We start from the raw sequence: 24,088 nt of genomic DNA, 5'->3' as shown, positions 1-24,088 counted from the left end.
TAACAATGTTTTTTATAAAACAAAAGAATAAGTGAATACATAACTGGCGAAATTGTAACGTACCGTTTTCATCTTAAACGTGTTATCAATGATTTTGATAGATTACCTACATAGAGTGACTCATGAGCTATTATATCCTTTATATTTAAATAAAATAAATGTATTTAACTAATCTAAAATTCGAATGATCTATCTGTTTAAAGGAATGTTTTTTGTTAAAAAAAATATATAAAATGTAAAAAAAAGTCAAGTACACACCTTCATTCCTCTTACATTGTACTTTTTAGCAGAGCGTGGTTTCGATCCACGGACCTCTGGGTTATGGGCCCAGCACGCTTCCACTGCGCCACTCTGCTCTTGTGCTGCTTCTTCCCCATTTTAGAACTCCATCTTCATATTTTCTTTATTTTAAAAAAGTATTTTTTTTATTATATTTTAATAATAGTATAGAGGGTTTAGAACTTAATTTACTCTGTTATTATGCAGTATAAAATTATCAGAATTACAATAATTATAAGAAATAACTCAAATGAATGTAAAAAAAAAAAGATACTTCTGTTAACTGGGACAATTTCGAGTAAAGCATGTGTAGATTCAGCAAAATAAAGCGCAGTTGCGTTTACGCTAACTGACCCACATTCGCTACAATTTGCAATCTTGCGAATAATTTTACGAATTATGCTTTTGCAAATTATGCGGAATGAGTGCTTTAAAAAAAAAGGCGGTTCATTACGAAATGCGTGTAATTACGTTTACAATCTGATAAATAAATTAGAGTTATCATATTTATTTAACTTAAATAATATATTGACATCTGCTGACTAATATTATTTAAATGTCGTAAGGAGACCTACTAAAAGGTATTCATATGTATAGTATTTTTATGTGAATCCAATTAATTTATTATAAATTTTATACACATTTGAGCATCGATAGAAAACTTAATTCTAAATCTAATTCCACTATATAAGATATACATGTAAATATATATTAATGAAAATTTAATACACAATTTATTTCTTTACATTGAAAAAGGTCATGTCCAAATTTTTACGAAACATATAGCGAAAAAATTCTCAGTCAGCACTCAACAATATCATACGTTCGTTGCGATGACCTCAAATAGAATTCACGCGACATGGGATCCCTATAAAAATGAAATTCGATTGAACGAGCCTCAATCGAAGTTTCTAAATTATGAAGGAAACAACAATGAAGTTCAACACGTGCCTCTTGTTCGTTTTGGTGGGTGTCACTTTAATCCACGCCGGACCAGCACGCAAGGCCATTGAGAAGAAATCACTGGCAGAAGATACGAAGATAGAAACCACCAAGGAAGACCTGAAAATTGAAGAAAATGATGAACAGAAGGGTAGGACGAAGAAAGCTGCATTCTGTCTACAAATAGATCCAGCATCACAGCAGATTGCTTTGAGCGATAATCTTGTTCAGAATATTCCACTGACGGTGCAGGCTCAGTCCGTTCCTCAGCCATTCCAAGCTCTGAACTTCATTCAACCTGCTCCTCAAAATTTACCTCAAGCGAATATAGTCGTTCCTCAACAAATGGTCCAGCCAACTTTCCAATCCCTACCTCAAGTGGTCCTTCCTCAGCCAATGATCCAACCGATTCACACTGTACAAATTGTTCAACCTTCTTCTCAACCGTGTTCTACAAGCCAGTCTACCCAACAGACTGAAGTTCCCCAGACAGTTCCAAAGCCAGAACCAACTCCATCACCTGAAATAGAAGTTGAAACTGTCACAGAGAAGTCAAAACCTATGCGTATTGAGAAGTATCCACAACCTTTACCAGTACCCCAGGAAACTTACACTGTGGTGCCTTATGTCCCTACATATCAAGAACAGTTGATGTTTATCTCTGAACCCGAACATGCCACTTATGTTCAAGTTCCTTACACTCATCTCCATGGACCACTGACTGAGTGTACTTGTCAGAACATTGAACCAATGGCTATGAACATGATGCCAATGCCTATCATGCCCTATACATCAATGTTTCAACATAGATCATCTTTAATGATGCCTCATATTCATGGAAGTGTAAGTAGTAAATAGCAAACAATGAAATGATTGTTTAATATGATAATTAATATGTGTTAATTGATTACAGGATGTAAAAATAGCACCACAAGGTAAAACAAGAACTGTTATCAACATGAATGTTCCACCTCATGGTTACAATCATCATCTTCACGGAGCTCTAAACTTTAGAGGAATGCACCATATGCATCCAGAGACTTCTCTAGCGAGGAAACACAATCTTCTTGGCAGTCCAGTTGCTTCTGAAACGCATGATCTGCTACAGATCAATAAAACACCCCGTGAAGCTGATTCCAGTCATTTGTCACCAGAAAAGGAAGCAGAGATCAAGCAGGAAGAAGGCAAAGCTATGTTGATCGACGGTCGACGCAATGCAAGAAGTAGCAAAGAGGACACAAAGAAGCAGGAAAAGCAAATAATTAGAACTTAAAACATTTATACAAGATGTAAACAAATTCATTGTATTTTTTATTTTTATATCTTTCAAATCTTCAATCTACATGTGTGAAAGTATATAATTAAAAAAATGGACTTTTAAAATCAGAAAGTTTTTGTTCTTATACCTTTGTAGACAATTATCTATTTTTATTTAAACATCTGAACAGTAAACTAATGAAGAAGTTTTGGTACAAACATTTTTGCACATACTGTTTAGGTAAATAAAGTCATCTCTATGTATAATAACTAAGTCCTTTGAAGGGGATTTTTGCAAATATTTCTGTAATACTGATGTGCTTAGCTGCATCCATGAACATTTGCATAAAGTAGTATTTTTTGTGCTTTTTCTTCCATTTAGATCTAATTTCAAACAAAAGATCATTATGAATTATATACCACCTTAGTGATATACATAATGTAAATTTGTTATTTCATATTACCAATAAGTTTAAAATCTTCTTCCAAGATATCATTATTAATATTAAACCACCTTAAGATATCTTCCTTGGTCATAGAATTTACTCGTTTTAAGATATGTTCAATATTCTTCATAGGATCAGAAGGAGATACAATTCTATTTAAAACTGATTTATTTATAGACCGATCACTACTTTCATCTCCCTTACACTTACAACAAGTGCAAGTATCTGGATGGTCAGCTCCTTTACATTGTTTATCGTAATAGGGAACTAAAAAAATTCTTAATCAAATCGTTTCTCATTAAAGAAAACAGAAAACAGTTATTTGATTACCCTTGCATTTGAAGCAATAACAACATTTACAGTCTCTTGCATGATCTGTGCCTAGTGCTGTAGAAGTGAAGGTTACAGCCGACTAAAACAGAGTAGTTTTTAATAAATTTATCATAAAAAATAATTATAAGAAAATCGTACATGTTGCAATTTAAATTCAGTTGCAATCGAATATGTATATTTATAATATTTTCTAATAGAACGTCTTGTTGGAGGAATAGTCCTTGGTGGTTGTGAAGAAAGATGATAGGGAACATCATGATAGTCTTTTTTGCAACTATCTTCTTCATATCTTGCAAAATGCCACCAAAGATCCACTTTATATGGTCTGACATCTATATTTTTCTGATCCAACACTTGAGATATCAACATTCGTTTAACTATCTATAAATGATTATGATATATAAATTATTCTGACCATTACATACTTTTGCAAGTACCTTTGCAGCTTGATGACCAATGCAATTGCCAAATACCCTTAACTGTCTCAACAAAGGAGTTTTCTTCAGCGTGTATAAGATATTCACTATTCCATCATCAGTCATTTTATTATGTGAAATATCGAGAAACAGAAGTTTCGAGAAAGGAATAGCACAACTCAAACTCCTAAAGATAACTACAATTAAAAGAAATACTTATTCTTGGAAAAAAACTTTTCTGTAGTTAAATAAATACCTTGCACCATGATCAGTTATGATATTCTTACACAAAATTAGGGTTTTTAAGGCTGGTCTCTTTGTTAACCATGCAGAGATATGATCAATACCATGATCACCGATATTGTTACAGCCTAAATCCAACAAATGCAGTGAATCATTGTGTTTTGCATTGGACATCATGATTTCAATATTATGGCAACTAAAGTTGTATTTTTGTAAATGTAATGCTCTCAGTGTAGTATTATACTGTAAACAAAATCTTGATTAAAATAAGAAAATTTAAGAAAGCTAGAAATATCAAATTACTTTAAGCATATGACCAATGACATCTGCAAAATGAGCAGAATCAAAATAATACATGCACCCCGGATTTGGTCCACTGATGTCTAAACTTTTCAAAGTTTCATTAGAGACTTCTTGGTCTGAGCTCAAAACCATCATGAAATATATTAAATCAGAAGCTGTCTGATTTACATCTGCAATATTTAAACTGCACATATGTTTATTTTCTAATAAAAAGAGTGCTATATTTTTTGTATTCTGTAAGGATTAATTAATTAAATTTTGATTAATAAATTGGAATCGTAAAATATTTATATATTTATTTATTTACATAAAAAATATCTTTTACCTGGTCAACAAATTTATTTGCTCTCAAATTAAGATTTCTAAGTTCTAATTTCTTTCCACATTCAAGCATGTAATCAATTCCATAGTTGGCAATATTATTATTTTGAACATCCAATTCTTGAATATTTTTATATAACTAATAGTAAGAATCGTGTTCAGAATACATATATTAATAATAATTCTTTTTTTAAAAGATATTTAACCTTACAAGAAGATGATCAAGCAAATTTATGAAACCAGTATCTGAGATATTATTGCTGGCCAAATTAAGATGAGTGATATCTTGATTTTCCTTCAAAAAAATTAATAAAACCGGAATGTCTATGTCTTGAAGATGTCTCCTACAATTGTATAGAAAATATGAAATTTAATTGGATAATTAGGAAAAATTTAGATGATAATTTCTACTTTTACTAACCCAAGTTTCTCATATACAAGAGGTCCACGCATATCAAGTATTTTCTCTGTACTGCAAATTGTTTTGCAGAAGCATTTGAAGAAACATAATGAGATTTGATGAAAATAAGGAGGTTTTACACTCTCCAATACATTAAATACATTAACTTTTCCACAATCTGTGCACGAAAGTGGACACTGATATTTATTGAATTTCATGATTCAATTCTAATACCTACTAATTTTTAAAAGAAAAGTTTCTTAAAAATTACGTTTACATATATATAGTAAAGATGGTAGTTGAAATGTTTATACTTCAGGTGAAGCCACTCATTGTGTTCCTATTTGTAAAAAATTTTGCAACAAGTCATCAACACATTATAATTTGTAAAAAATGACAGATGATTTTTTTCTCAAGAAAAATAATGAATCAGAAATTGTTCCACTAGATGAAATGTTCAGGGGTAAATATAAAAAAATACAATATTCTTTGAGCTCAGTATCCATATCAAAATAAAACATAACAATTACGATATGGATATTTATTTTATAATTAGCATATTGTGAAATGGACCAAATTTCTTTTGAGCAAAACGTTGACCTATTGCCATTATCACAAAGTGACAAATGGTTAATTTCTGCTCGTATACTCGATATGGTTACGTTAACAAATACAGACACTGGTCTTGCCTTTTTCAAATTTCGCAAAAGGGCTCTGACCTTTGAAGAATACTTATCGTATTTAAAAATCTTGGCGGAATCTAAAAACTTAGACTTTGAAGAAATGAAATATAAAATGCAGATATGCGGGAAGCCCAAAAAAGCTACTTAATTACGTCTACAAATACTAAATACAAGCTTTATTCTTTAACAATGGTTTACAGTATTGAAATTTGCACACATCATCTGTAAAATTAAGTCTGTCTGGATTATTATATTGTAATGAATTGATTTGTTGAAAATCTTTTATAAAAAACAATATTTTTATCTTGATATTTGATTTCTCTCGTTGCTTCATTTTGCACGAGACTTTCGAACTTAAAAAGCAATGTCTTGTTTGATTTATAAAACCCATTTGAAAATTATCATGTGTCAATACAATCGTAGTATCCCACAGTGAGCGTTAAAAGAATTATTTAGAACACAGAGCAAATTACTTTTGAGTTGAAAGATTGCTCTCTACGCACGTTAAACAATAAGTTATTTTATCGATTTATTTATTTCTGACAAATAAGATGAATACAATAAAATTGCCAAAAATAAATAAGTTTTACAATACTTTCTAATATCGTTTAATTACAAGGCACACGAATCACATAAAAATCACCATATCTTCTCGATAACATCCGATGGTCTTTTTTTACAGCGAAATAATCTATACAATCACAAATATGACTCTTTCGTGCCTCTTACAGTATCAAAAATAAATTAATATAAGGAAAAACAACTGAGGAACGTATTAACGATAATATATAATAAAATCAAATATATAAAATTATTTCAATGATTTTCATTTCAACCGATAAATAACATAGAACAGTTGTGTCCTTCGATATGCAGGCGTTAAAATACTTCTTTCTTATTATTTTTCATTCTCTTCGCGGAAAAATATATTACACATTCTGCTGTATCCATTTTAAAGCAGTTCTAATGTTGCCAAGCGTTACTCTACCAAGGAAACTAGCGATTAATTGATATTCCGGCATGGTACGTCTTCCACAAGATTTTGTGGAAAATGATCTATTATAAGAATTCTGTTTTCTGTCTTCCTGGACATTCTCATTTTCCAGTACTTCTGGTAGTTGTAACATGGAATTTCGCCCTTCGCAAAGTACTTTTGTAGTTAAGCACAGAAGCCATTGCATAATCTACAAAAAATATAAAAATATAATGGAGTTTATACAAATTTAAAAATTAATTTAGGAATGTAAAAATAATACTTCATTAGTTGATGGCAATTTCCATTCGCTCCTAAACCAGGTGCTCGGTGCCCATAAGTGCAATTGTACTATGGTTGCTGCAGTTTCTGTGTCGAGTCTCTGAAATACAAATATCGCTAAAAATATCGTATATATACTTCAAAAGTAACACGACTCAAACAGATTTTTCAGGAAAAGTGAGAAAATATCTAGAAGTTTACAAAAAATATTATATTATATATAAATATTAAACTATATAACATTATTCAGCTAAACGCGGACTTTAGGAAAAAATGAGTAAATATTAGTTTGTAATCTTCCTTCCATGGTTTTGATATTTATTTAACACAGGACTGAATTATATTGAGTAGTGACACACTTTTAAAATACACATGCAATATATTCAGTTGTAAATACCTTATATAAGCTCCTCGACAATAAATTCTTAATGAGTGCAGAAATAATAGTTGGCATATGGTTAGGCAGAGGTTGCAGATCTGTCTCTTTATAATTGTGATTTTTAAGAGAAATCCCTTCCATGTCGCTATGGAACGGATTTTTCATACCAAATATTTCATATGCTATGGTCCCAACTGTCCAAAGATCAGCTTTTGTGTAATTGATACTGGTAAATGGACCAGGTTCTGCTGTAATTACTTCCGGCGCCATTAGAGCTGCATTCCCACCTTTGTCGATATCATGAGTGTTGTAAGGCAGGTACAATCCATGACGTTTATCCGCCAGGCAACATCCAAAATCTGTGATTACCAAAGATGGACAATTCTCTGCTTCTTCTGACAAGTCTAACAGAATATTATCACTCTTCAAGTCACTGCATTTTTAAGAACAAAAATAGTATATATGAAACATGATATAATCTGAAACATAATACAACGACATTCTGATCAAACAAACAATATTAGTTTACCGGTGTGCAATGCCATGTACATTCAAATGAGTTACACCCTCCAGTAATTGAGCCAGCAGTAGTATTGATACCCTCATATTCAAGTTGTGATTGCTCAAATATTGTTTCAACGTAGTGTCATATCTGCAATTGAAAAAAAAGGAACAGTTAAATTATCTGAGATTCTAATCCTGAGAGAATTATCTGAGATTCTAATTTTATGAAAATTATGTAACATTTTAATTTTAAGAATCATGCGAGAGAGAATCGAAAAGTTATTTCTTGGAATATCAGAAACCTTTTCATTAGCAGAAATAGGCTCATGTTTCTTCCAGATCCCTGAGGGTTAATGCGTGCGGGTAATGCATCCGGATACATTCTCCAAGAACCAGGTAACACTGGTACTCTATCAGCAAAGACATAATACATTGCTACGACATTTGGATGAGGAGGGAGCTTGGTTTTCCTCTCGACCATTTTCATTTCCCAGTCAGCTAATTCCTCGTTTCGTAAATATTTTCTGGCTGGTACAGTTTCCCGATACATGGACCTCAGAATAGACAACGCATTCGATTCGGTATCATAATTGAACATCATTTTTAATGCCAATGGAAATGAAGTTATATCTTTTGTTTTATCGTCGATGTTTATCTGGTTTTCAGTACTTGGAGAATCGTTAAATCTTGCCGAGTAAACAACCGCAGAGCATCCTTTCGCGATTGCAGGGCCAATTATAAAATCTTTTAAACTAACTACTTTCTCTTCGTTTTCGATTGTTTCGTAATTTTTGTCATTTTGTGGCGTGTTCCATTGCAATTTTGATACAGATTCCTGTAAATATTTTTAATATGTAAAGTTTTTCTTAAACTTTCTTCATCAAATGAACATAAAAATAAACTGTTATTTACCCGAATTTCCCAGCAGACTCCTTCCAATTCATCTTCTTTTGTTAATATTCCAGTACCAGATGCCAATGACACACCAACCAAAGCAAAAAAAGGAGCTGAGTCTCCACCAAAGACCAATCTACTAGCAGCTCTTCTACGCAAGTCAGCAGCTAAACTATTAGTGACTCGCTTCAGGATGTTATCTACAAAGATTCGTCGAGCATGGGCCCCCAAATAACCAAGGTGTTTTCCTGTGCTGGACACATTGCTATTACCCTGGGGCAACCAGCCCTGGGACTTGCCTATTTTAAAATTGACAAAGGTAAAGCTTTAACTTTTCTATATACATTCCAAAATTTTGATATTTCATCTATTTCATCTATACAACCTAATCCCACAATGACACACTGTTCTTTTGGACTATAATACAATTTGCCAAAAGTTTCTTTTTCTAATTCATGTTCTTTTTTAGCATACAAATTTAGTTCATATCTTCATATCGAATTACCTAAGTTAATCCATAGTTAGTCAATATAAAAATTTTGTATACAATAGAGACAATCATAGAAAATAAATAATTATTTAGGGGATTCAACAGCCAATCATTGTAAGTCAGTCTTCCATAAAAAATAATTTGCACCTTGTAAATGTCTTTATAGCACCAAAACTTTTAATTAACAATTATAATAACTATATAATAAAAATTATAATAACTAAATTAGAAAATGTATTATGATGATTAAATTGAACTACGGATTAAAAGTTTCTATAACGACAGGATATAAATGAAAATCTGACTTACACTGATTGACTTCTAAATTATCCATTTATTTATTTACGCAGAAAAATTTTGTAAAAAGCTCTGGTATGTTGATAAGTTTTAAACCTGCCTGAGGTCATGTATATGCTCAGAAACAACAGTAATTCTATATAGATGGAACAATACCACTACTCAAAAGATGGCAGAAGATTATTGAATAGAATAGTGCATATTTGGTTTAATTATATTATTACAAGATATTAAAATACAGTTTATAACTCATACTAGAAAGTATTTAAGACTTATCCGCCAAACCAATACATGTATATGATAGTTAAATAACCTCAAAACTGGAAATATACTGAAACATAATTAACATAACTTCTAATATGAAATACAATATACATATACAAAGATACCTGAATTGTCAAAAAAATATGTTGAATCAATCAACAGTTTCTGTTTTGGTTACTAACTGTGTCAAGGTCCTTTGACAACAGTCGACCATCCTGCAGGAATAAATTTCTCGAAGGAACTCACCTACTTGCACAACGTGTATCTTGTCGTGATAGTTCCTTTGATGGAAATTAGAGTAGAAGCACTCGGTATTTCTGAATGAATGCAGTAGAGCCCGACCATTTTGTACCAAACGATGGACTGCTGTCCGAATCGACATCTCTCCGCGCTTTTGGGCCGAGAGAGCCCAGCGGGCTAACTCCCAAGAAAAGTAAACCTTCACCACCGAAGGCAGACTCGTTGTTATTAATTTGATCGTTTTTTAAAGATTCTCGATTAACTGCGTAGACAAGAATTGAACAATTTCAGCAAAATCACCCCTTTCCCCTTCCGCTGTCGCTTTCGCACTGCGCTGTCGAACTCTGTCGGAGTGTGACAGAACACGTAATTACGGAACCGTGAACAGCCATATGTCATGAGAAAGAGCATAAATTAAAATAAAAATAAAAGATAAATGTTGAGAAGGAATTTAATATATTTGTAATTTTTATATGTAAATGCAGAAATATTTGCAGTCTAGCAATAATCTGTATATTTATTTAGTAAATATAGAATTTTTACGTACACTTAAATATTTACAGAAATATTTGTAGTCTAGTAGTAATCGATGCGTTTATTTTTAAGATAAATTGTATTTGAAGAACGTTATGCGATTTGTACAGTTATCTGATTTTAGATCTGATAACGTGCGGAAGAAACGCATTAAATGCGTTCACTATGTGCATGGTGCAAGTTCAATTTAGAATTACTCACACTTCAATTTTATCTAAGCCAATGATACAATTGTATTTCCTCCAATAGGAAAAATAAATTGCGATTGAAGAACGGTGAACTTGATAAACTGCTTTGATCATGTTTATTTCATATAGTCAATTATGTACATTTTTAGTTTAACTAATTAATGACATTAATGAATATATACTCTCTTCAAAATTAACCCTGAAATAACACTATACAGGAAATATCCGTGAAATTAATTACGATTAATTTTGATTTTCAGTAGTAATGATATCTATAAGCCCTGCCATAATTGTATACTGCTCTACTATCAATTGGATTACAAGTGAAAAGAGCATCTCCACGAGTCCCATCCGGGCAAGTACACACCGCGATATGCCGCCTGGGTGTGCAAGTAGCTGATGGTCCACACTCTTTCCCAGTGCAAGGATTTTGGCAAGAGTAGTCAATGCACGCCTTATTATCTGGACATTCGCTGTCAGTGAAGCATTCTCCACGTTGACAACTAGTCAGAGCGTTTCCTATATATCCTGAGGGACACGTGCATACTGGTCTTTCCTTCCCAGTGTTGTCATGGCCAGGAGTACAAATTGCATTGGTTCCACAAGGATTAGGTTCGCACAGATCTCCTACGGATATTAATAAATTTAATCATGTATCAATTCATATACATTTGCTAAATTTGCTTCAATAAATTTGCAATTCATATAAATTTGTTTCAAAAAGTTGAAGTAAACCTTGAAGAGTTCATGAGTTCAAATATTTTTAATTTGGTAGTGAAGATCTGAGATATTAACCTTGATTTTTTGGAACACTGTACACGATTAAGTTTACTTACGTGCTTCGAATAATCTACAGCTAACGAAAGGATTGCCAGTCATGTGTTTTGGGCAACTACAAACTGGAGTTATGCCTCGCACATTGCAATCTGCGTTCACACCACATACTCCGTCACAAGGGTTCACGCATCTCTGATTTAGACAAGCTGGTTTGTTCCCTGAACACTCTAAGTGCGTGGTACATTCCGGACGACAGGCTACGAACGCATTTCCCAACCAGTTCTACAATTTTGCAAAAAAAGTAGTGTTACAGATGACAAAAATTCTAATTGTAAATATAAATCTTTCTTAATTTTCGTTATACATTGATCATTGAATAAAAAATAATCTGAAATTTTTCGAACGATACTCACAGTTGGACAACTACACATGGCTTGATGATTAATAACGTGACATTCCGCATTCTCACCGCATTGACATGGATTTTCACATCTGAAATTAGACGAGCAGGCAAGATGATTCGGGCATTCACTGTCACTTTCGCACTCGTGGCGGCAACCAGTTAAAGGAGATCCTCTATAACCCGGAAGGCAACTGCAAACAGGAACCTCATTCACTACCTCGCATTTGGTATTAGCTCCACAAGGACTCGGCTTGCAGGCAGCCTCTAAAAAAGTTTCATTAATATTAAAGTCACACTTGTCTCGAAGGATATTCTGTTTCATGTATACTAAATACTGAGTGACGCAAAAGTAGGATTGATCTAAAATTTAAAACTTCTACAAAACAATTACTAACCGATATTCTCGAAAAAAATATTTTTTACACTACAGTCGCTTGTAGACATACAAGTTTTCCATCAATATTAATTTCTTTTTAAATCTTTAAACTTAAATTTCATAACTTTTGTGATGTTTATAGTAGGAGTATAGTTTTATATGCATAGAAACATATACGAAAGTATTACTTACGAGGGTCAGCTACACGGCAAGAGGTGAAAGGATCTCCCGTGTGTCCCGTAGGACAATAACACGTTGGAATGTGATTTTTGGTTTTGCATAACGCGTTCACGCCACACAGACCATCGCAGGCATCTATACATCTGTTATTAGTGCATACTCTGCTTCCAATGCAATCCTCATTAACTAGAAATTAGGTACATAATTAAAAATCTTTTTTGATATACTTAAACATTCAAATCTTTTATATAGACACTCACTTAAACATTCCACCCTGGTACAGCGAGAAAGAGGGTCCCCCATGTGCAAATTCATACAAGAACAAACTGGTCTGCCTTCGCTAACAGTACATCTTGCATTAACTCCACAAGTATACGTTTCGCAGCCTAAAAAATATTAAAATACTTTAGCGAAACAATCTATAAATTATTTGACTTAACTTACCAATATTGTCAGGTGACAATATCTTGGAATGATAATATCCACCGTTAGTGATTGCGAATAGCGAAACAAGAAGTAAAACTGCGGTCTGTAAGTATTTCATCTTTTTAGTAGCCTGAAAAAGACGTTTTCATTAAATTTTCAAAACTATGATGAATTCATTTAATTCATAGGTATAGTTAAAAAAATATTACCTCGAACGAAGAGTGACCGTGTTTGAAGACCGAACCAAGTGAAGTAACAGGTTCTCAGTGAATGTGGAGATGAGCGTGAGTTTGAATACGAGGAAAACCCCACCTCCTACAACCTTCAGTCCCAGTTTGAATTTTGCCTACGCGTGCCCCTGACGATCCTTCGATGGGTCTCGCCTACGCTGGACCACTTCCAATGTAAATTACTCCAGAAGATCATCTTTTTCTTCGAGTAAGCAAAGAAACATTCCGAAAAATATTATTTCAAGTTCATCCAACATAATCGGGAGCTATTTACTTTGCTAATTAACGAGGTGGAAGAAAAACAGTCAGCAATGACTCCATCTTTATCCTAATAAAAATGACGTATTTCCTTTTTATTTTTATTGGTACATGATATATCTCGTTACAAAATTTTCTTCTAATCAAATATAAATATATCGATCGTATAAATTAATAAATAACATCCTAACAAATCGCGGTAGAGTTCGATGCTTTAATTACATAATAAATCAACTATTCTTTTTTTAATAGATCGACTTTCACTGGTCGGAATGTAAACCCGATGACGGGATAAATATATTCGAAAAAAGCACCGCGTTACAGATTAAATACAGAGAGCGTGAGTAATCGCACTGCAAGTCTACTGTTCGATGGGCAATCATCCTTTCGCGCCAAAAATGGACCTGCCAGTGTCGATGGTTCCACGTGCACATTACGATCATCGACGCAAAGGTCATTATATGCGCAATCGTTTTAAAAAATCAGATAAAAAAATCGAACTCTCAAAGGTCGTCGAATTAAAAATCACTCGTAAGTTATAAAACTGTATTATGCAAACAAGGAAAGACTATAAACATATCTGCCCAATTATGATACCTGCAAGAAAATTAGTTAGATACCAAAATTCTCTTAATAATGATCGTAATAGACTCTTAAAATGATGAAGACAATGATTAATATTTTACCTTATTTGTTTGGCTGATTTATTACAATAATTTAAATAACTTAATAATAAACTTGTATATCATAGACAAATAGATTATACCGTCTTTCGTCCTAGGAACAAACTTTTGCGATATTCATTGCTAAATTTAAGAAACTGTGTGCACGATTATAAATGTGATACATGAGTTTAAAAAAAAGAAAACAATTTATTATAGATGTCTGCGCGAAAAATTGTAATTGAAACGATCTGGTTTCCTAGAGTATATTCGTAAATAAAAACTCAAGACTAATCTATCCGATGATCTATTGTACAAATGCAAAAAAAAGCTTCCAGCATACCATTCGATTTAGTCTGTGCTTCGTTTTACATTATAAAAATTTTCGAACGAAATTTAGGAAACCAGCCTCATAGTTTCCAACTATGAGACGAAATTAGACAATAATGACTTATAGTAGGTAACCATCGTCGTGTGTCCCCGATTATTTTTTTGTCTGATTTTTAATCTGCTTCGGAATATTCTTTAAAAACTCTTCGTATGCTGCATCTATGTCGTCGTCCTCCGACATCCATGGTTCTTCACCTTCATATCCCTGTTCCGATATGCTGTAAAAGTATTCATACGGTAAGGGACAAAAGTATTCGTACAGTCGGAATGTAGAAATAAAATGAACAATATTTTTTACATTACTAAATATATTCAAATATTATCAATAATACCAATATTTGTGTACATTTATTATACAATTTACAATTTATTATATAATTCAATTATTTATAAATGTCTATTATAATATACAATTGCATATGTTTGAATATATTTAATTATATAGAAAATATAAATCTTTTTATTTCTATATTCCAACTGTAGGAATACTTGTGTCTTTCACTGTATATATAAAGTGACTGTGAATCTGTATCTATGTGTGTGTATTGAAACAAAACTTGAATTATAGGCAGCTACAAGTCACATAACTAAATTAAGAGCATTAGATTGTAATTAATTCATCACGGTAAATTAATACACCATGGAATATATAAAAAGTTTAGAATTAACTCCATAACAGAAGAAATAGTATGTCAGAGTTACAAGATAAAACAATCACTCTAGCGACCTAACCAGAGAATTGTATGCAGTAGTAAATTTACCTAAAAAACTACACAATACTGCTAAAGAAAATATATATATAACACTTGATTAATTATATGTACATACATGTGGTCTTCTATGTTCATTGTGCTATCGGCAACTTCTTCTAAGAATTTATTTTCCTCCGGGGTTAATAGCTTGCCATCAGGACCATATAAAACTGGTTCATCGATGGCCTGGTTGGGATCTATTGGCTCTATTGATTCCACTGTGGAATTATCGGAACTCTGACCCCAGTTTCCGTTTCTCAATTCGTGGACACTATGTACCATATGTCCTATGTGTGAATCCACTCTACCTTCCGTTACAATTTCCGTTAGAGCTCGCATCATGTTCTCCATCTCTTTGCGTCGACATTCAACTTTATCTTTTTCTAAAGTTTGTCCTGCTAACTGTAAACCATATTGGAAAAATTAACACAATGAATTCAAGAAAATTCTTGGATTCTAGATTTCTTAACATAGGAAATTTTTCACATGTTATATACTTTAAGGGCTTGACAGATGTTCTTGACAGAATTCGGCGCGGGATTTTTTAATATAATAATAATAAACTGAATTAATAAGTTTCCTAAAGTAAACGCAGAAGCGTGATCCATTTGAGTAACCAATTCAGCTAGAAGTAGTATCAACCCGTGACACTTCTTCTGTTCTTCCTCTGTGTGATTCTCCTTTTGCTGCCAGTTGGAAGATTGACTGTCTGTTTCACTTTTACACCTGTTGCCAACTTGCACTTATTAAATCGAAGATTTAAATACTTCATTAGCATTTAATAACTCACAAAGTATACAAAGTCCATCTGAAAGACGTCTGTTCTATGGGAGTCAAACTATTGTCCAAAGAGGCGCAAAGCCGAGCACCACTGTACCGGAAATTACCCTCATTTATAGACTAGAAATAATTTCATGCATCAATACAACTTTCTTTTCAATTAATGCAAAAAGAACAAGAATATACCTGTTGAATTATTATCTTCATAATTTCTTGAAATTGACTAGGAATTAATAAATAAGGCCTAAGATTATTTATGAGCGGTGGCACGATCAAAGTGAAATGCCCTGGATTTAATATCAACGAATGTATAACACTCATTAAATTCTGTGTTATGCTTGCAAATTCAATTAAGTAATTATCATCTTCTATATTCGAGTCCTATTAATAAACAATAAATAAATTAAATTAAATTAATTATTTAACTCCTATTAACTTTCATAACATATTTTCAAAGTATGAACCTGATGTTTGTCTCTATAGTCTCCTGAACCATCATCAAAATGACCATAGTCTCGTATATTTGATCGCTGCTCCTGCTGTTGCTGTTGTGAAAGGTTATCAAACTGTTGAACTTGCTCTACTTGCTGATAATGTTGAGAAGCACCATAATTATACGCAGGATTTTGCTGTATATGTGCTTGGAGAGGTATTTCACGCGCCATTTGTAACCTATCTTGAACTGAGTGTTTATGTATATACATCTGTTGTTGATGACGCTGTACCATCAAACAAATACAAACATTTTTCACAGTTACTCCAATCAAATAACCAATGTAACCAATAGAAAATAAACACTACCTGCTTAACAGGATATGACTTTGGAACAAACTCAGCTGCATGAACGGACAATGTAGAGTTCTGGATAATATCATCGAAAGACTTATCCAATTTGCCCTGTTCCATGCTTCTTGATTCTACTGACCCTACAGTTAAAAAGCCACAACCATAAAGCAATAAAGTACAAAGAAATCCAGCATAAATAGCACGGCAGCTTTGAAGAAGTCTTCTCATAAATCATAGCAACCTGTTTGCATTCCAGATGTAGCATGATGCGGTCTCCTTAATATGGGGATATCCTGTGGGTTGGAAGTCCACGGACCCCTACCACGACCACGTCCGGTTCCACGTCGTTCCACGTCCCCGTCTCCACTTCCATCACCTCCCAAAGGATTCATGCTTTCCCCGGCTAAAATTTTCTTGACTATGTGGTCACTTTGAGGTTATGTTAAACGACGACGATGGCACCGGTGTGGGGAACCGTCACCCGTAGTAAGATTCGAGACGCACACTTGGTGGTCGTGCGTATTTTACCACATAAGTTCAGTAATTCCGCTGAGCCCGTTAGGTCCGTTATTCACAATAAAACGCGTGCCGCCTCATAAACAGAACATCAAAAGTCGGCCTAACAAATTTATCCACAGCAAATCCCTCTTGTAATCGACTACGATCGATGGTAAACGTGAGAAGTTGGTTAATATCTCACCATCCGCTCTTCAAATTGGAACTATGTACTAACCAAACGTGAGGAATAAAATATGAAAAAAAAAGAAGAGGAATTTGATAAAAAGAAAAATCTTTGTACTCCTTTTATATATAATTTCTTATCTTTAATAAAATTCGAGTTATATTTAGTCTCATTAATTAATTAAGAAGATTTAATAGTAAGAAATTATCCATATACTCGTATTAATTTACTTGCTTTGATTAAATATTTAAATTCGTTATATGTAAAAGATCACCTGTGGTATTGAATATTTTTGAACGATATTTAGAGAATAAATCGTGTAATAGATCTGACAAGTAACAATTTCATGAAAAAGTAGCGAAATTCGCCCTAAATAATTCTTCGAATTTGATAGGAAAAAAGGAATTATTTTTAGTGTCGTTAATTAATTAATCAATTTGATAGAATAAAATTATGAGTATCGAGTATAATGAGTGCCATCCTTTGGATATTTTATATACATTTTTATATCATATACATTTCGTGCTTCTGGCAATTTTTAATTTACTGTAAATGTTTAAATGTACGTAGCGTACTTTATGTAAATTTAAATTTTTATGAACATGAAAAAGGAAATAGAACCTCAGAAGAGATTTGTTTTACTCGCTGAATATTAGAACAAATACTCTACTTCAGATATTTTATATATTTTTTGTATATTATATGCGTTTTGTGCATGTTCGCAATTTTAAATTTCCTATAAATGTATAAGAATCCATAATCTAGTTTATGCAAATTAAAATTTTTAGAAACACAACTAAAGAAGTAGAACCTAAGAAGAGATTTGTTCCCCTCCGTAAACATTATAACAAATGCCATGCTTTAAATATTTTATACATTTTTTTATATTTCTCATAAATGCATAAAAATACGTAGACATTTTTCAAAAAATCTCACATTTGCTATACCACAGATATAGTTTAGAAAAAATGCCTGTCTCGCTAGTTTTCCATTAGCCTCGGCGATCACTCGAAAGAGGCGCCTTCGACTAGCCCCCGAGTTATGAGGTTACGATCGTTGACACGGACGCAGATTGATATCGAAATGAACCTTCGTGGTCCTTGCTAATGATGTTGTCGAATACGAGAAATCGTCGCCGAGTTCTTTCGTACGCATTCGTCTCGTTGCATTTACTCACTATTCGAGATTCACCAAGCTACGTGAAAAATCGCACGCGTGCATATGATTCATAAAATATATTGTACTAGGTTTGACCGTTTCAGGTACGTGCGTATGCTTGCAACCCAAATGTATACGATTTCCAATTGTTTCTTTCCTTTTTCAAAAACATGCAATTAATCTTATTGCAATGACACACTGGAATTTTCCATGCACCGAGCAAAGTTTCCTATACAAATGAATAAATAACGATTCCTTTCATAAGTTTCTATTCTCTAAAAAATTTGAGTAATGACATATATAATTTGAAAAGTATGGTAAAAAAATATAAGTTGCATTCTGAACAATAATAAGTTTAAATTAATGTAACATATTATTTAACTGCTTCAAAATATAATGTGTTATTGCAGATTTAAAATTTCATGAAAATGAATTGAATGTAGAGAAACTACAATTATATGATAGGATTCTTTAACGCAATGAATTTTTAATCTTGCATGGTGAATGTATATTCTTTATAAAACAACTTGCACTTTATTAATTTTTTAAAGGGTCACATATAGTATCACGTGTACTTGGAGATGTTAGAAGTTGGCTTGAGGGTAGTTCGTGGACAGGATTGGAAGTGGGATGACCAAGATGGTGGAGAAGGTCATGCAGGAACAGTCGTAGAAATTGGCAAACCTCCCTCCTTTGGCAACTCTGCTTCCAGTCCAAATCCATCAGATAGGACACCAGATAAAACTGTTATTGTTCAATGGGACCATGGATCCAGAAGCAATTATAGAATTGGATACCAGGGAGCTTATGACCTTTTGGTATTCGATAATGCAGCCACAGGAGTTAAGCATGCAAATATCATATGTGATGGATGTAAAAGACATGGGATAATTGGTATTAGATGGAAATGCATGCAATGTTGCGACTATGATTTATGTACTCAGTGCTACATGGCTGAAGTGCATGATCTGAGCCATTGTTTTGAAAGATATCAAACAGCCAACTCCGTGGGGTAAGTTTTTTCAAGATTACATTCTTATTTGATTAGATATACAAGTCACCTTATAAACTTAGTTATTTGATATGTAGAGTTCAATTGAATCCCAGAGAAGGCTGCACCAAGATTCCTTTAAAAGGAATATTTATAGGGGCCAAAGTTATTCGCGGTCCTGATTGGGAATGGGGAAATCAAGATGGAGGAAGAGGTATCACATATTTATGCTTATAACCACATTGTGAATGTTTATGCACTGTTAGGAAATTTGAAAGTGCAAAGATACACAGTAACATGCAGAAATATATAAAATATTCAAAGCATGATATTCATTATGATATTCAGTACCTAAACCAATTTTCTTCCTAGATTCCATTTTTCTAATTACCTTTGTAAAAATATGAATTTGCATAAATATCCACATTTGTATAAATATGTATTCATAACAATATTATAATAAGGAAATCTTAGATACACAATATATTTGGCACTTAGGAAAAACTGGCAGAGTCATGGATATACGTGGATGGGATAACGAAAGTAGTCGTTCAGTGGCCACTGTATCATGGTCTAAAGGCAGCACAAACGTTTACCGACTCGGGTACAAGGGTTGCGTAGATTTATGTTATGTGGAAGAAGCTATGGCTGGCACATACTATAAGGAGCACCTCCCGCTCCTTGGGCAACCGATAATGACCATACCTGACAACGGAGCCAACGTAACCCCGACAAGGAATGGTGTTCCTTTTGCTGTATCTAGTCCACGCCACTCAACTTTCAACGTTGGGGACAAAATAAAAGTATTGGTTGCAGTAGAAACGCTCAAAGAGATGCAAGAAGGTCATGGTGGTTGGAATCCACGCATGGCCGAATATATAGGAAAGATCGGCAGAGTTCACCGTATCACAGATAAGGGAGATATACGTGTACAATTTGAGGGATGCAACAACAGATGGACGTTTCACCCGGGCGCGTTAACAAAAGTCACCAGCAAAGACAGTTTTTCTTTAGGCGACATAGTTAGAGTGAAAACCGACTTATCCGCGGTTAAACTATATCAACGAGGTCACGGAGAATGGATAGACGTGATGAAAAATGTAAGTTTATTGATTTTCTAATAGTCACTAAAGTTTACAGTAAGAATATTTGTAGGCTCTGGGAAAAACCGGGAAAGTAATCAAAATATATTCTGACGGAGATTTAAGAGTAGCTTTAGATGGTCATACATGGACGTTCAATCCTTTAAGCGTCACATCCGTTCCTCCTGGAACTGAAACTGTTGCTTTACTGGATGAAGCAAATAGAAGTCGAGATTGGACAGGTACACTTCCATTAATCACAGATTATTTAAATATATGCATATGTATAAGTACTGTCAATTTATTATTGCTTATATAGCTGAAGGTGTGGACACAGAGGTTGAAAAATTATTAAGGGATGCAGCCAGAGGTGAGGCTGGAGTCTCTGCAGTTCAAGAATTTCTCAAAAAGTATCCTGGTAGAGTAGATGCGAGAGCTGGCGGCCCAGGAGGTGGTAAAAAGACCTGTCTTCAAGTGGCGGCTCATCAAGGGCAAAAGGATCTCTGTATTCTTCTCCTGGATGCTGGAGCTTCTTTACGAGCTGTAGACGAGGACGGAGACACGCCTCTTCACTATGCTGCTTTTGGGTTTGTTCCGAAATCAATTCAATCTAAAATAATCATATAAATTTCAAAATTATATTTTTAAGAGTTTTCTTGTTTCATATCATAGCAATCAACCGGAAATAATGGAGCTACTTCTATCACGTGGCGCAGCAATTAACGCTGTGAACAATGGGAAATGTAGCGCGTTGCACGTTGCCGTGAACAAACAACACGCTCAGTGTGTTAAAGTATTATTACGTCACCATTGCGACGTTAATCTGCAAGACTCGTACGGAGACACAGCATTGCACGATGCCATTGGGAAAGATGCTCTGGATATAATCGATGCTCTTTGTTCGTGCGATAGGGTGGATTTCACCTTGAGAAACAAACGAGGCTTCAATGTGTTACATCATGCTGCCTTGAAGGGTAATGCTCAGTAAGTATACTCGATTTTTCGGCAACGAAACTTCTGGAGACTTAATCACGAAAGTATATGTGTATCCTTTGGTATAGTGCAACAGAAAGATTAGTGGCACGAGCAAGACATCTTGTAGATGTTAAAAAAGAAGATGGTTTTGCGGCATTGCATCTTGCAGCTTTGAACGGCCATAAAGACGTAGCCGCCATGCTTCTTTCTCCGACTGGTGGAAATGCGAAAGTAGATTTGCGGAACAATCGCCGACAGACCCCTTTGCATCTTGCCACTTCGCAAGGACATTGGGCTTTAGTGGAATTTCTTGTTCATCATAATGCTGACATTGCTAGCACGGATGCAGATGGAGATACGGTGCTACATATTGCTATAGTGAAGAGTCCCAATCAGAGTAACGTGGTTCCTACGCCTGAAAGTTGTCGGGATTCTCCCCTTATCTACGCGGTATGTTATGTTTCCTAGATTAATAATTATTAATAGGTTTCCCACTATCTATTTAAGTTCTATAGATTATTAATTATTAATAAATATCTCACAATCCATTATTATTTGATTTTTTTCCTTTCTAATTTTCTTCTTATTAGTTACATTATTCGAATAATGCTTACTGTAGATATGGCAAAATTTGGCTCGCCAAGGCGCGAAGACAGAACTCGCGTTAGCTTGTTTCCTAGTAAGTGTGGACAGGAGTTGTACACTACTGAAACATGTGAAGAACTCAAAGAATAAGACACCATTGGATCTTCTCGAAGCTGATTCCCAATTAGCCCCGCATACCGATTTGCTACGGTGTTACCAATACCAAAGTCAGAGTACTCAATTAGAGTAAGTAACTTGATGATTGATTATGAGATTGTATAACGTATATACAAATCTAATTTATTTTTATATGAACTTGTTACAGAATAGAAAATACTCCTGCTTCTCAGCCTTCCATATATCAGATAGACACAGCGTTACAATCGGAAGTAGTGCGTGGAACGAGAAAGTGTATTCCAGGTTCTGGTGACGCTTCTGAATGCCACAGTTGCTTAGGTATAGTGACAAACGCGATGAAAGATGGAAATAGATTTAATCCAGGCAGCAGTGTTGTTATCAACTGTGCACAATGTGGTCATGGAATTGCCAAAACGAAAGCTAATCAAGGTACTCTATATAAATATTATCTTCAACTTATTAAGGATCAAGTAATATGCGTATATAGCTTATCATAATGTTATATTAACTTCAATTTCTTTAAATTTCATAAAATTGTAGAATTCAGGTAGAGGAAACATCATAATGCTAAAAAATAGATAATAAATAAATAAATTTAAAAAATAATAATGATATGTTCTATATTCCTATAAAAGTTATTAATTTACTATTTTGTGATTTGTTATAGATGGCCAAGCAACGGGAGATATTCCTTTGACAAAACAGGAAGAGAATGTGAAAGATAATGTATTGGATGAGAGGAAGAAGGAAGAGGATCATCAGGGTAAGGAAAGAGAGAAAGATAAGGATTTAGAACGTTTGCGTTATTTGGAAACAAGAGTGGCCGATCTGGAGGAAGCTAATATGTGTAGCATTTGCATGGAACGCCGTCGAAATGTCGCCTTCTTATGTGGTCATGGGGCCTGCGAGCATTGCGCTGCTCCTTTGAAAACCTGTCACATGTGTCGCAAAGTTATTACGAAAAAGATTAATTTGTATTAGACAATCAAGTTGGAAACGTTTGTTCGCCCTCTAGACTATTTTGCTTCCTAATATTCGTACGTTAAATACGTGATATTATTGGCATGTAAAATGAAATACTGAATTACAACTGCCAAAATATACAATATCCCCTTTTTTAAATAAAACATGTTTAATCAAGTCTCCATAACCGCACCAATGTTGTGCCATAAATAAAAATAAAATTTGGAAGTCACGTGGGTGAGTGTCACATTTACAGTTTTTTTTTGTCGAATTTGTAGTTATTTTCAACAAAATAATCACGTGCTTCTCTTTCTCGGATTACAAACGACACTTTGCCCGTTGTATCCCGTCCATTTTTTATCATTAGTTAAAAATAAGCATTTTGTAAAAACCTCCTTCTTCTGTACTATAGATATGGAATCAAACCATCATTGAGCATTCCAAAAAGTTCATAAAAATAGGATACATATCCTCTACACTTCTGATGAATATTTTGGGATTCTCTTTTTGTTAATAATACATATTTGACTGAATAACAACACAACGCCATTAAGTATAATGGAGATTCATGTAAATGAACTTGCAAATTTTCATACATATCGTAAATACTTTTCCATAATATACAATGTATATTATTATTAATTGTAGAGAGTATGTACTGTTTCTATTATTTTGTATGTAATGTTGATGTGACATTAGTAGTAGTATGAAAATTTAGTACACACACACATACATACACACATTATATATATATAATTTTATATATATATATATATATATATATATATATAAAAGTGGATATCAAAGGATATTGCTTCTAGCCAAA

The 24,088-nt window shown here is 33.6% G+C and overlaps 6 protein-coding genes, 1 long non-coding RNA gene and 1 other non-coding gene across 9 annotated transcripts; 3 read left to right on the top strand and 5 right to left on the bottom strand.

Moving 5' to 3' along the window:
- Positions 1 to 284: 284 nt before the first annotated feature.
- TRNAM-CAU (transfer RNA methionine (anticodon CAU)) lies at positions 285 to 356 on the bottom strand. The gene has a single exon. It is a non-coding gene; the product is annotated as a tRNA-Met (tRNA).
- Positions 357 to 1,170: 814 nt separating this feature from the next.
- Positions 1,171 to 2,611, top strand: LOC138188243 (uncharacterized). The gene is made up of 2 exons (XM_069129849.1): positions 1,171 to 2,064; positions 2,135 to 2,611. The coding sequence occupies exons 1-2, from the start codon at positions 1,198 to 1,200 to the stop codon at positions 2,492 to 2,494; spliced, it is 1,227 nt and encodes a 408-aa protein (XP_068985950.1). The 5' UTR covers positions 1,171 to 1,197; the 3' UTR covers positions 2,495 to 2,611.
- On the bottom strand, positions 2,317 to 5,642 carry LOC138188236 (leucine-rich repeat-containing protein 34). The gene is made up of 10 exons (XM_069129836.1): positions 4,962 to 5,642; positions 4,752 to 4,884; positions 4,545 to 4,679; positions 4,220 to 4,453; positions 3,930 to 4,159; positions 3,695 to 3,860; positions 3,396 to 3,638; positions 3,255 to 3,336; positions 2,943 to 3,191; positions 2,317 to 2,862 (listed from the first exon to the last, which is right to left on the bottom strand). Exons 1-10 carry the CDS (start codon positions 5,156 to 5,158, stop codon positions 2,654 to 2,656), a joined length of 1,878 nt encoding a protein of 625 aa, XP_068985937.1. The 5' UTR covers positions 5,159 to 5,642; the 3' UTR covers positions 2,317 to 2,653.
- Positions 5,643 to 5,784: 142 nt separating this feature from the next.
- Positions 5,785 to 10,273, bottom strand: Pink1 (PTEN-induced putative kinase 1). Its single transcript, XM_069129838.1, has 7 exons — positions 9,953 to 10,273; positions 8,674 to 8,954; positions 8,064 to 8,596; positions 7,787 to 7,909; positions 7,276 to 7,690; positions 6,880 to 6,978; positions 5,785 to 6,807 (listed from the first exon to the last, which is right to left on the bottom strand). The coding sequence occupies exons 1-7, from the start codon at positions 10,086 to 10,088 to the stop codon at positions 6,553 to 6,555; spliced, it is 1,842 nt and encodes a 613-aa protein (XP_068985939.1). The 5' UTR covers positions 10,089 to 10,273; the 3' UTR covers positions 5,785 to 6,552.
- Positions 10,274 to 10,905: 632 nt separating this feature from the next.
- Positions 10,906 to 13,157, bottom strand: LOC138188242 (neurogenic locus notch homolog protein 3). Its single transcript, XM_069129848.1, has 7 exons — positions 13,040 to 13,157; positions 12,849 to 12,960; positions 12,665 to 12,790; positions 12,417 to 12,590; positions 11,859 to 12,112; positions 11,505 to 11,727; positions 10,906 to 11,295 (listed from the first exon to the last, which is right to left on the bottom strand). Exons 2-7 carry the CDS (start codon positions 12,946 to 12,948, stop codon positions 10,925 to 10,927), a joined length of 1,248 nt encoding a protein of 415 aa, XP_068985949.1. The 5' UTR covers positions 12,949 to 12,960; positions 13,040 to 13,157; the 3' UTR covers positions 10,906 to 10,924.
- On the top strand, positions 11,141 to 13,416 carry LOC138188252 (uncharacterized). 2 transcript variants are annotated; one of them, XR_011175436.1, is made up of 5 exons: positions 11,141 to 11,280; positions 11,525 to 11,776; positions 11,861 to 12,601; positions 12,688 to 12,935; positions 13,019 to 13,416. It is a non-coding gene; the product is annotated as an uncharacterized LOC138188252 (long non-coding RNA). The 2 variants fall into 2 exon arrangements; XR_011175437.1 differs by having other exon boundaries at positions 12,657 to 12,935.
- Positions 13,417 to 14,202: 786 nt separating this feature from the next.
- Positions 14,203 to 17,405, bottom strand: LOC138188239 (polyadenylate-binding protein-interacting protein 1). Its single transcript, XM_069129840.1, has 8 exons — positions 16,930 to 17,405; positions 16,704 to 16,828; positions 16,367 to 16,621; positions 16,089 to 16,283; positions 15,913 to 16,022; positions 15,620 to 15,848; positions 15,199 to 15,524; positions 14,203 to 14,588 (listed from the first exon to the last, which is right to left on the bottom strand). Exons 1-8 carry the CDS (start codon positions 17,078 to 17,080, stop codon positions 14,465 to 14,467), a joined length of 1,515 nt encoding a protein of 504 aa, XP_068985941.1. The 5' UTR covers positions 17,081 to 17,405; the 3' UTR covers positions 14,203 to 14,464.
- Positions 17,406 to 18,354: 949 nt separating this feature from the next.
- mib2 (E3 ubiquitin-protein ligase mind bomb 2) lies at positions 18,355 to 23,577 on the top strand. Its single transcript, XM_069129819.1, has 11 exons — positions 18,355 to 18,632; positions 19,080 to 19,540; positions 19,618 to 19,733; positions 20,018 to 20,619; positions 20,675 to 20,843; positions 20,921 to 21,188; positions 21,274 to 21,585; positions 21,663 to 22,026; positions 22,196 to 22,407; positions 22,487 to 22,728; positions 22,967 to 23,577. The coding sequence occupies exons 2-11, from the start codon at positions 19,110 to 19,112 to the stop codon at positions 23,278 to 23,280; spliced, it is 3,030 nt and encodes a 1,009-aa protein (XP_068985920.1). The 5' UTR covers positions 18,355 to 18,632; positions 19,080 to 19,109; the 3' UTR covers positions 23,281 to 23,577.
- Positions 23,578 to 24,088: the final 511 nt, after the last annotated feature.

This window comes from Bombus flavifrons, chromosome 16, assembly GCF_040668555.2.
Source record: "Bombus flavifrons isolate JBK064 chromosome 16, iyBomFlav1_principal, whole genome shotgun sequence".
Taxonomy (NCBI): domain Eukaryota; kingdom Metazoa; phylum Arthropoda; class Insecta; order Hymenoptera; family Apidae; genus Bombus; species Bombus flavifrons.
Note: the sequence above shows the minus strand (reverse complement) of the source record. Positions and strands in the feature narration are given on the sequence as shown.

What these genes read in the sequence shown, in the direction of transcription:
- LOC138188243 (XM_069129849.1), top strand. Translation starts at nt 1,198, where the DNA reads ATGAAGGAAACAACAATGAAGTTCAACACGTGCCTCTTGTTCGTTTTG. An exon ending in TGCCTCATATTCATGGAAGT is followed by an intron (nt 2,065 to 2,134) that starts GTAAGTAGTAAA and finishes AATTGATTACAG; the next exon opens with GATGTAAAAATAGCACCACA.
- LOC138188236 (XM_069129836.1), bottom strand. Translation starts at nt 5,158, where the DNA reads ATGAAATTCAATAAATATCAGTGTCCACTTTCGTGCACAGATTGTGGA. An exon ending in TTGGTCATCAAGCTGCAAAG is followed by an intron (nt 3,639 to 3,694) that starts GTACTTGCAAAA and finishes AATCATTTATAG; the next exon opens with ATAGTTAAACGAATGTTGAT. An exon ending in TTATTGCTTCAAATGCAAGG is followed by an intron (nt 3,192 to 3,254) that starts GTAATCAAATAA and finishes GAATTTTTTTAG; the next exon opens with TTCCCTATTACGATAAACAA.
- Pink1 (XM_069129838.1), bottom strand. Translation starts at nt 10,088, where the DNA reads ATGTCGATTCGGACAGCAGTCCATCGTTTGGTACAAAATGGTCGGGCT. An exon ending in GAGTCTGCTGGGAAATTCGG is followed by an intron (nt 8,597 to 8,673) that starts GTAAATAACAGT and finishes AAATATTTACAG; the next exon opens with GAATCTGTATCAAAATTGCA. An exon ending in CTATTTCTGCTAATGAAAAG is followed by an intron (nt 7,910 to 8,063) that starts GTTTCTGATATT and finishes TTTCAATTGCAG; the next exon opens with ATATGACACTACGTTGAAAC.
- LOC138188242 (XM_069129848.1), bottom strand. Translation starts at nt 12,948, where the DNA reads ATGAAATACTTACAGACCGCAGTTTTACTTCTTGTTTCGCTATTCGCA. An exon ending in TTGCCGTGTAGCTGACCCTC is followed by an intron (nt 12,113 to 12,416) that starts GTAAGTAATACT and finishes AAACTTTTTTAG; the next exon opens with AGGCTGCCTGCAAGCCGAGT. An exon ending in CTGTAGATTATTCGAAGCAC is followed by an intron (nt 11,296 to 11,504) that starts GTAAGTAAACTT and finishes TAATATCCGTAG; the next exon opens with GAGATCTGTGCGAACCTAAT.
- LOC138188239 (XM_069129840.1), bottom strand. Translation starts at nt 17,080, where the DNA reads ATGAATCCTTTGGGAGGTGATGGAAGTGGAGACGGGGACGTGGAACGA. An exon ending in TGAAGATAATAATTCAACAG is followed by an intron (nt 16,023 to 16,088) that starts GTATATTCTTGT and finishes AATTATTTCTAG; the next exon opens with TCTATAAATGAGGGTAATTT. An exon ending in ACATCTGTCAAGCCCTTAAA is followed by an intron (nt 15,525 to 15,619) that starts GTATATAACATG and finishes TATGGTTTACAG; the next exon opens with TTAGCAGGACAAACTTTAGA.
- mib2 (XM_069129819.1), top strand. Translation starts at nt 19,110, where the DNA reads ATGTTAGAAGTTGGCTTGAGGGTAGTTCGTGGACAGGATTGGAAGTGG. An exon ending in AAATCAAGATGGAGGAAGAG is followed by an intron (nt 19,734 to 20,017) that starts GTATCACATATT and finishes TTTGGCACTTAG; the next exon opens with GAAAAACTGGCAGAGTCATG. An exon ending in GGATAGACGTGATGAAAAAT is followed by an intron (nt 20,620 to 20,674) that starts GTAAGTTTATTG and finishes GAATATTTGTAG; the next exon opens with GCTCTGGGAAAAACCGGGAA.